The 10900-nt window shown below is 33.1% G+C and overlaps 1 protein-coding gene across 1 annotated transcript; it reads left to right on the top strand.

The window, feature by feature from the left end:
• Positions 1-3290: 3290 nt before the first annotated feature.
• LOC108456945 (KH domain-containing protein At4g18375) lies at positions 3291-10014 on the top strand. The gene is made up of 8 exons (XM_017755709.2): positions 3291-3500; positions 3945-4566; positions 4973-5473; positions 5590-5829; positions 5920-6186; positions 6832-6887; positions 6989-7085; positions 7331-10014. Exons 2-8 carry the CDS (start codon positions 3973-3975, stop codon positions 7460-7462), a joined length of 1887 nt encoding a protein of 628 aa, XP_017611198.1. The 5' UTR covers positions 3291-3500; positions 3945-3972; the 3' UTR covers positions 7463-10014.
• The last annotated feature ends 886 nt before the right edge of the window (positions 10015-10900 follow it).

Below are 10900 nucleotides of genomic sequence, written 5' to 3'. Positions count from 1 at the left end.
AATTTTGAGCTCTAAATACTAGGATATGTGAATGATAAAAGATTTGATACTAAGCTCCTAGAGAATATTTACAAGAGAAACGGAAAAAAATAAAGATTTAAAGACTTTTCTCTTTATCTTTTAAGCTTGAATGTTGCTCCCACATGTCTTGAAGTGTTTTTAACTTGAATATATACTCTCTCATTGTTTTTTGGACATTTAGAGAGAGTTTCTAGTTGTTGGAAGAATTAACCTATTGCATAGTCTGCAGGGTCAAGACAAGTATCGGGACTTGTTTGAAAAATAGTCATTGGAAATCTAGAGGACTCGAGATTGTATTGCTCTCATTTATCTTTTGCTTACTATTTCATAAGTCTCGATACTAGCCATCCTAAGTCTTGAGACTTAGGTGTCAGGTATTGACACTGTACCCTTTTCAAAATCTAAGTTAGAAAATGTTTGAGGAGGTATCGAGACTTGGCAGATTAAGTCTCAATACTTGACCTGAAAATGCATTTTAAATCTTAGAAACAATTTTGAAAGGTCTTAGAGTTGGGTAAAAATATATTTGAATTGTCTAAGTTATTTGAGAATATTATTATTTTTAATTTAAAATACTTAAAATAAATTATACAAATTTTAAAACTTACTTTATTATATTAAAATATTTGAAAATCAAAACTAATACAAAAAATCCAAAAAGAAAAAAAGAAAAACAAATAGGCAACCTTATCCTTAATAAAATAAATAGATTTTGCATTGGAGGTCATGAAATCTTCTGTGAATCAGCAATAACCACCTTGCAAGGCTAAATACTCCTGGGTGACCAATAGCGAAGTAGTACCTTGAGGGAAGGGTGAAAAGAACCCTCATTGGGGAGTGAAATAAAACATGAAACCGTAAGCTACCAAGCAGTGGGACGAGCCTAGGGCTCTGACCACGTGCCTGTTAAAGAATGAGCTGGCGACTCATAGGCAATGGCTTGATTAAGAGAACACACCAGAGCCGTAGCGAAAGCGAGTCTTCATAGGTCAATTGTCATTGCTTATGGACCCAAACTTGGGTGATCTATCCATGACCAGGATGAAGCTTAGGTGAAACTAAGTGGAGGTTCGAACCGACTAATATTGAATAATCAACGAATGAGTTGTGATTAGGGGTGAAATGCCACTCGAACCCAGAGCTAGCTGGTTCTCCCTGAAATGTGTTGAGGCATAGCAGTTGACTGAACATTTAAGGGTAAAACACTGCTTTGATGCGAGCCGTGAGAGCAGTACCAAATCGAGCCAAACTTTCAATACTAAAATACAAATAATACATGAATAAAAAGTGTCAAACTTGGGTGCTTAAAAAGATCGTGAAAATATCAACCTCATCTCATATGGTGGTGTTCACTGAATGGATCAAATTAGATCCATTTATAATAGTGATATCATATATGACTACTTAAATTCGTTTTTTGAGATTAATTTTTTGGTTAAATGTACGCTCAAAGTCTTTATATATTATCCTTTCAAAGAATTTTAGTAGTTAAATCTTCTAAATTTAAAATACAAGTTCAATTGTTAATATCGTTAAAATAATTCTATTAAATTTAAGTTTATTATAATGTCAATTTTTTGTTTGTATTTTTTATTTCAAAATATCACACTAATAAATTTAATAGAAAATTTTAATGGTGTTAACATTTTGAATATGAATTTTGAAATTTAAAAAATAAAGAAACTAAATTCCTAAAAATAAAAAATTAAATATACAAAAAGTAGTGAAATTAGAGCATATCTAACCTATTATTTTAAGGTTAAAATATGCAATAAGTCCTTGTACTCTTCAAGAAATTTAGAATTTAACCTCTCTACTTTTGTTTCGGGATTTACCCTCTAGTTTTCATATTTTAAAATTTAGATCCAATAGATTTTTTTATTAAATTTGTTAGTGTGACATTTTGAAATGAAAAAAAAGAACTCCCTTAGTAACCATATAACTAAAAAATGATATTATAATGAACTTGAATTTAACAAAATAATTTTAAAATGTTAACAATTGAATCGAATTTTGAAATCTGAAAAGTAGAGAAACTAAATTCCTAAAAATAAAGGTATAGGGACTAAATTCAAAATTTGTAAAGAGTACAATAACATATTGCTTGTTTAACCTATTTTTAATTAAATTTTTGGGTTGGAGGAATTTTCAATAGTAACAAGTTAAGCATCTAACTTTACTACTGATTTTAGGATTTTTAAGTTCAATTAACTAATCCAAGCTCGGCCCATTGAATTGGGGGATTAGCTTTTTTTTGGGTAAACTATCAAAATAGTTAATTTTGTTTTTTATAAGTTATATTTAGTTACTTATGTTTAAAATGTTATGTTTTAATCACTTACATTAACGTGTTGTAACATTTTAGTTATTGAGCTGTTAATTGTCGTTAATAGTGTAATTGTAAGCTGACGTGGTACGTTAAATCATCAGTTTAAACAAAAATTTTAGGTTAAATTATACAATTAGTCTCCATATTATTTCATTTTGAGTTTTTTTTCTTTTATGTTCTTTTAATTTTCCTTTATTTTTCATTCTCTTCTACTTCTTCCTCTATTTTCCTCCCTTCTCCATCTCTTTTAACATAAAAAAAAAATATAGGGACCAAATGTATAATTTAATCTAAATTTTTTGTTTCAAATGATAATTTAACGTGCCACGTTAGCTTACCATTACACTTTTAATGACAATTAACACTCAGTGACTGAAATATTGCAACACGATAATGTAAATGACTAGAACATAACATTTCAAATATAAGTGACTAAAATGTAACTTGATGGAAATAAAAGTGACTATTTTGACAGTTTATCCTTTTTTATTTACAGTTAAAAAAATGTAAACTACATTATTAGTCACTAAACTATGGGTTAACTAAAAAAAGTTATAATTTGATCACTAACCTATTTAAAAGTTTTTATTTAAGTTATTGGACAGTTTAAAACAATGCTATATGGCTTTCTTTGTTAGCACTTTACATCAATTGAAAGCTCTCTTTCCCTTTCTCTTCTATAGTTTAGTTTTTTTTAATGAAACAACTTTAAATGTTATAAATTTACGAATCAAAATTTAAATAATTTTTTTCTCCAATCTTTGACATTAATTATAAGATCAACTTATATTTAAGGTATATTTTTGTACCCGTGATAAGTGCTGATCTATCGTATCGATTATCGAATTGTTACTTAAAACTTGGTGGTAAAACTTTTTAAAATGAAAAATTTAATAGTTTAGTAACTTAAATAAAAAAATTTAAATAATACAGTAACCAAATTGTATATTTTTTAAAAAGCGTTAGCAATAGTTTAGAGTGTAGTTTACCAAAAAAAAAAAAAAAAAGTCGCTAGGAAATTATTGTTGTTAACTGCGAATCCAAGGGAACTCCACCTAAGGACCCTTCCTCTTTCTATCTAAACCCTCTTCTTTTTTTCTTCGTTTAAGGGTTTCCTTTCTATTGTCTCATACTTTGAAAAATCTGTCTGGTAAGCATTCTGTATTTCCTTCCTCAAACAGGGTTTTCCTTCATATCTCTGTTTTCCAATTCTTTCCTTTGATTTTCCCCTTTTTTTTGGTGATAGGGTTTTTCCCTTTTAAAATTTTCATTGGAAAAAATTCATATGAAAAAAATAGGGTTTTAATCTATCTTGAATATATCGTAGTTGTCTTATCGGTTGGTTGGCTGGTGCTTTTTTGGTTTGGGTGTCTTTATATTTGATTAAAATTATGATTCTTTGAGTTCTGCAATTTTGTTTTTAATTTGTTAAGTAGCTTTGAATTCGATATGCAATGGGAGAAGCCAAGCAAATAGTTTTTGATATGAAAAGAAGGCTTGAAAATGTATTAACTATAAGTATATATGTGCTTGCATTGTGTTTAGACTCAATTTGATTTCCTTTGGACTTAAAACTTTTAGTTTATGGTTTCAGGACTTTTTAATTTTAATACCAAAATACAATGGGTGAGAGTGGTAAGCGTAATCGAGGTCAAAGAGATAATGATGGGGATAGTAGGAATCAGAAGAGAAGATTGAATGATAGAGATGATAAAAGCAATAATGAACTTGTTGTTTATAGAATACTTTGCCCTGATGAGGTGATTGGGAGTGTCATTGGTAAAGGTGGTAAAGTCATAAATTCGATTAGGCAAGAGACGAGGGCAAAGGTTAAGGTGGTTGATCCATACCCTGGTTCTAAGTATAGGGTTATTACGATATATTGTTTTGTTAAGGAGAAGGAAGAAATTGAGGTAGAGGATGAATTCTATAACAAAGGGCCTTTATGTGCTTCTCAAGATGCTCTGCTTCGAGTTCACACTGTGGTTGCAAATGCCATTGCTGTCATGGGGGATTCTGAAAAGAAACGGACAGATAAATACAGGGAGGAATGCCAAATTCTTGTCCCATCTAGCCAATCTTCTAACATCATTGGGAAGGCGGGTTCAACTATTAAGAAACTGAGGGGCAAGACTCGGGCCAACATTAAAGTTACTGCTAAGGATGCTGGTGATCCAAGTCATTCTTGTGCCATGGATTTTGACAACTTCGTTCAGGTTTGTGGTGTTTGCAAATGGTTATTTTCTTGTTTCTCAAGCTTGATGATGTGTTTGAATGCCTTATCCCTCCTTGTGCAAATAATGGATTATTGTATATTCAGCAACCATTGATTGTGAGAATTTTTATTGTTGTGTTAGTCAAATATAATATTACCAATGTATTCCCTAATCCCTATACTTTAAAAATGAAATATAGATAATGCCATAGACTAGCTTCACTTATTACAAGGAATTGAGTCTACCACAAAGTGTTGTGAGTCAATACTATGATTGAGATTGTAAAAGCATTGCCTTCATGCTCTTATAATACATTCTCTTCATGGTGGTTTGATGTCAGTTTGTTTTTATTCATCTTCTTTGCTACATGGATCAGTTTTCAGTGTTTGCTCTATCCTGTGATCAGATAACTGGTGAACCGGAGGCTGTTAAGAAAGCACTTTTTGCTGTTTCTGCAATCATGTACAAGTTCAGTCCCAGAGAAGAAATCCCTCTTGAGACAACAGTGGCAGAAGCTCCTCCAGCTCAAAGTATCATTATCCCATCAGATGTTCCTATTTATCCTCCAGGTGGCTTATATCCGAATCCAGATCCTGTTCTTCCTTCTAGATCAGTTCCACCTATATTGGGTGCTGCACATGTGTCAGATCTTCAGGGATATGGTGATACAGGGAGTACCTGGCCCGTGTACTCATCTGCTCTTCCCCTTGTTTCGGGGTTTTCTGGTGCCTCCCGATCTGAAGAGTTGATAGTCAGAGTACTCTGCCCATTTGACAAGATTGGGCGTGTCATTGGAAGGGCAGGGAGTACTATCAAAAGTATAAGGCAGGCAAGTGGTGCTCGTATCGACGTTGATGATACAAAGGCTGATCGCGATGACTGTATTATAACTGTAATAGCTACAGAGGTATGCCCTTGATTCAATTTCTCTGGTCTGGATTCCTGCATAATTTTATCTGCAATTCATCAACTAGGTAGATATACTTGGTTTTCTCATGTGTTTAATGTGGCTTGACTTGACAGTCACCTGATGATTTAAAATCCATGGCTGTTGAAGCTGTTCTATTGCTGCAAGGGAAGATTAATGATGAAGATCATGAAACTGTAACTATGAGGCTCCTCGTTCCATCTAAAGTTATTGGTTGTATTATTGGAAAAGGTGGTTCTATTATAAATGAAATTCGGAAGAGAACTAAAGCTGATGTACGTATATCAAAAAAGGATAAGCCGAAGTGCGCTGATGCCAATGATGAGCTTGTTGAGGTTTGTTCTCTTCCTTTCTCTCTGAAGACATGTGATGTTTTTGTTTTCTTTCTATTGGAACAGGTTTCTATGCTAACTCTGTGTCTTTAGGTTGCTGGAGAAGTTAGTAGTGTTAGAGATGCACTTATACAGATTGTTCTAAGGCTCCGAGATGATGTTTTGAAAGAAAAAGATGGTGGTCATAACCCTTCTGTAGGTGCTGATGCTCTCTACTCGGGTGGTGCAAGTCTTTCAGTATCATCTCTCTTGTCTTCTGTTCCTCCAGTTGCTACTTTGGCTTTTGATCAAAGGGCTGAAAGTGGAAGTGACCTTGGTGTTCTTTCTTCAAGCAGCCTCTATGGATATGGAACCCTGCCAGTACGTAATTACGGAGATGTTGTTACTGCTACCATCATAACTATGGTTTTTTATCCTTATTTTTCATGCCCTGGTCAATGTTGGTGTCATCTTTATGCATCATACTTATAAATGTGATTCATTCCTGCAGTAAGCTGCTATAAAATTTTGTTTTATCAACCATTAATTTTCCCCCTAAAACAACTTTACTAGTTTAAAATATGGTCATTGAATTTGATCTGCTGAAGTTTTTTAAATAATTTTTGATTGATTTACCACTCAATCTAAGCATTTGAGCTATGTTGTTAAGACTTCTTTTATTGGGTCAGGGTGGTGAGTGGGGTGTTGAGTGTTATTTAATAGTTAGGGATAAATTACTATTTTCATTTTACCAACGAAAATTTGTTTCTCCGTCTCATTTGCATGCTTTGTCTCAGCTTCTCTTCCATTTATTGAATATGTGGTAGCTTTGAGCTGGGATGCAATTCCAGGGCAGTTTTTAATGGTTATTTGTCGTTAGTTATTGCCTATCTGTTTATGATACATTACTTCCTGTTTTCTTTGATTTCATGTTCCTTTTTTATTTTTTTATGCGATTTAGAATTTGTTTGTGCTTGTCTTGATTTTAGTTTCTTTCCTTAACATTTCTGTTTTCGTCTCTAATAGATGGGGGAAAACGGCTATGGGTCCATGCCCTCATATTCATCGAAGCTCTATGGAGGGTAGGTATATCATGCTTGTATGATATCATGCTTTAAGTCTTTCTTCCGACATTAATACCTTCAATTTGAATCTGTTTCTTCCATTTATGGATTTCATACAGCTTGCCTGCATCTTCAACTCTTGAAATATTGATCCCTTCAAATGCAGTCGGTAAAGTGATGGGCAAAGGAGGGCTCAATTTAGCCAACATAAGAAAGGTTGGTTTATTAGTTTATTGATGATTTTGCTGTAGAATAAGCCTAAAATTGAGATGAATGAAGATAAAAAATTGAATATTGACGACATGGTTTTTGGCTCTTTTCCGCCCCTTTTATAGCTATTGTTTTAACTATGATGCCTTAGGTAGTAAGTTGGGAGAATATTTTGTATCGTTTACTGAATTATTTTTATTAGTGCGAAAGGTGATTGAATGACATTCTCACACAGTCTTACTGTCTTTCAGTTATCCGGGGCAATGATTGAAATTTCTGAATCCAAATCCTCTCGAGGGGAACGTGTAGCTCTTATAACTGGCACTCCACAGCAGAAGCGTGAAGCTGAAAACTTGATTCAAGCATTTATAATGGCTACTTGAATCTTAAAGATCTTGGTAGTTGAAGGTGAATAGTTTAGAATCTTGGAATTTTCTTCCTCAGATGTTTCCTCAGTCATTCCCTTAGTTTTGCTTTTTGGAGATGACTTCCTATTCTAGTTTTCTTCAACCAAACTCCCTGTATTTCGTCCATAAGAATGCCTTTCAAGATCTTTCCGGAAGACTTGCTGCTGGTTTAGCATTCATGGGAGTTCGGTTCCCTCCTCGTTGCTTAAACTATTATTCTCCATCTGTGATATCTTAGCAACTTCTTAGGATCTTTCATTCCTTGGGAACTGTTACATCAGATCTTTTCTTAGTATGGCGTCCTTATTTCCATTACTTTTATACTCTGCGTTTAATGTTTACTCCTAGAAATAACAAATTCATAGTATGTTTGTTTATTATATGTCTACCTATCCCTCTCTTTCTCTCTGCTGCTCATATCGTCCTATTGATGGTACAATGTGATACTTCGATGAATATTCCCCCATCATCTTTTTCCGTGGTCTGTTTCTAGTGCTATATCAAAAGAAAAAGGGAAATGATCTACCGTAAATAAATAGCATATTGACTCTTCTGTGAAGAATGTTCTCGGTTTCTTTCTTTCTATTCATAATGTTGTGCCATGTTCCTGCTTCGTGAATCAGTCAATGCAAAAACTGAATACTGTGTTCTATCTCATACTAAAATTTTCGGAGCTTCTCTTGATACCTCAATTATCATTCATTGCTGCAAATTTTGCATCATGTCTGATGGAATTCTGCATAACTTCTACATCTTGGACTGTTTTCTGCTTGATAATGATTGCATGTAACTCATTCACTCTACTCTTTTGCTTCCCTGGATCTTGATTTGCCAAGTGAACTGAAATAATATCATTATCTTACTATTGGCTTACGATTTTCTGATCTTGAATGATCCCCAGTTGCGCAACTTTTCCTTGCAAACAGGAAATGCATGTTTCTTAAGGCACCTTCCTTTAGAAATCAAAAATCAGTTGAGCTTGTTGGCAAATTCCATTTATCATGTTGTCAGATGCCTATATTAATGGTTGCATAGCTCATGAACATCATTAATGATGCTTGCATCCTTCACAATGGCATCATTTCCTAGAATGGCATGCATACATCATCTCCACCATATTTACTCTTCTGGCTTTTGATATGAATGTTTTTTAATTGTTGAATTTTTTCTTTAGACATCACATTTCCCTTTCCATGGCATTTTCCTTTGCAGTGGCTTTCGATCTTTCTTTTGATATCGTTTACCTCTGATCAGTGCCCTCCTGCACCCCTTCCTTGCCATTGATAACATAGTGAAGCTGCTTTGTATAGGTTGCTCCCACTAGTCATTTTCTTGAAGTATCCGTCTCCATCACTCATATCCAACACTTATTCAAGATAAGGGTACAAGGATATAACCCTCCAAAGACATGGAAAAACATAGAAAAAAGTAATCACACCTGTTTCTGACATTTACACCAAAGTCTGAGTAACATAGCTTTTTGTTCTTAGACAATGAAACTATGAGGTGCATTGCTGTTCTTATTTCAGTAGTTTCAGCATTCCAGTGCTTTACACCGGCAACCTAGTCCCATTTCTTGAGTCTCATCCAGCAGCAGAATGAAACCTTTGGGGGCTTCTAGTGGCTGCCAACCAGTTTGTTATGTTGAAACTCTTAGCTGTTAGTACCATATCTCAAATGATTCTATGATGTTAGCATGCTATTGTATCTTTTGCTGCATAATTGTCTGCTATATTCCGGAACTTGGTTCTTTTCTTCTATATGATCTCCTACCTATGTTGCTCCGACTCTTTTTCTTTAAGTGCCTATATTTGACACTCGGGTATGGGGATATGACCTCTTAGGATTCTCCCAAGTACATGTAAAAGCTTAGAAAATTTTGACTATACTCGCGTAAGAGACATACTTATGACCTATTCACACCCCAGTCCAAGTAAAATAGTCTCCTATGGCAGCTTTTGTGTAGGAATAATCACTTATTCTTCTTTAGCTATCTTATATTTAGAATGAAAATCAAATATAATCGAGTACTGTTTTGTTGTGACTTTCTTTGGGTTGATCATTTGTTTTAGTGAGAACATATTCATTATGAACCCAGAATTTAGTTCAGTTGATTCATGCAGCTACCCCCTAAAGCGGTTGTATTTGACGGTGTCTGAAGTTAAAACCTCTTGTGTGCAACCTTTTCCTCTAGCCCTTGAGTGATATGGACTACTTTTTCGTGTATAATTGACTCATGTTTAAAGTGAGAATCTTAGGAGGTCTAGGGTTGACACCATTCTTGACCAAAAGGGCTGAGGGTATAGTTTCCGGTATCTATTTCAGGCATGTTTATAAACATGGCAAGATACATTTGTGGTACTTTTTACAGGTGACATTTGGAACCTCAGCTAGAATTTGTATGATTTGAATTAAAACTTTTTTTTTTTTTTAATGTTTTCCTGGACAATGTAAAAACTTGTGACGGACGTGCTGTGTTTGGTCTTCAATTTATTAAATATGCAGAGTATACATATAATGTTCTAATATTTTAATGTCTTCTAAATAAAAATATTTAAAAGAAATAATTTTGGATTTATTCGAAAAATTGAAATTCAATCCAATCGTTTTCAAATTATACACATCTTTTGTGTCGTTGTTTGGTTGAAATTTTTTATTTAAAAATATAGAAGTACTAAAATTTAAATATATGAAATGTATAGGATCTGTAACATATTTTAACCATTTTATTATTACATTAGCTTGTAATTTTATTTTATTATATTTTGGTGCCGCGCCCGCCCCTGTCAATTACATGCTTAAATGTTGCTTGTAATTTTGGCTTTAGAAATGCTTTATCTGGCAATAGCGACATATAATGAATTTTAAAACCTAAATCTTAAAATTAATGTTGACAATTATTTCTGTGATAGTATCTTTTTAGTTAAGTTCTTCATGAATCCAGTTGAATTATTATTTTTATTTCAAGAGAATCAATTAATTATTAATATATATTTAAGTATTCGATTGAATTGTTGTTTGAGCTTTAATTTAATCAGGGTAAAGTTAGAATTTATTTGGGGATTAAATTAATTTTTTATTTTACAATAGTAATTTCACAATTTTAAGCTTATATTTTTATAATTTCAAAAGATTAATTTTTATTATTTTGAGGGGACCAATGTGTAATTTTACCATTAATAATTTAAAATTTTATAAATTATAGAGGGGTCTAAATAGAACATTTTTTATTTTATGGGGATTGAGGCTCCTATCAGCTCCCAGATTCACTACTGAATTTAATTGGTAGTGTTGCTATTACAACAACTTTGAAGACATGGGTTAAGAGCTTTTTTTCTTTTGATTTAAGAATTGGAAAGTTATAAGTAAAAGTAAGCATTATACTAAAAATTTATTTGATGAATTAAGTTGATA

Source organism: Gossypium arboreum, chromosome 9 (assembly GCF_025698485.1).
Source record: "Gossypium arboreum isolate Shixiya-1 chromosome 9, ASM2569848v2, whole genome shotgun sequence".
NCBI classification, from domain to species: Eukaryota; Viridiplantae; Streptophyta; class Magnoliopsida; order Malvales; family Malvaceae; genus Gossypium; species Gossypium arboreum.
This window is presented reverse-complemented; position numbering and strand designations above follow the sequence as displayed.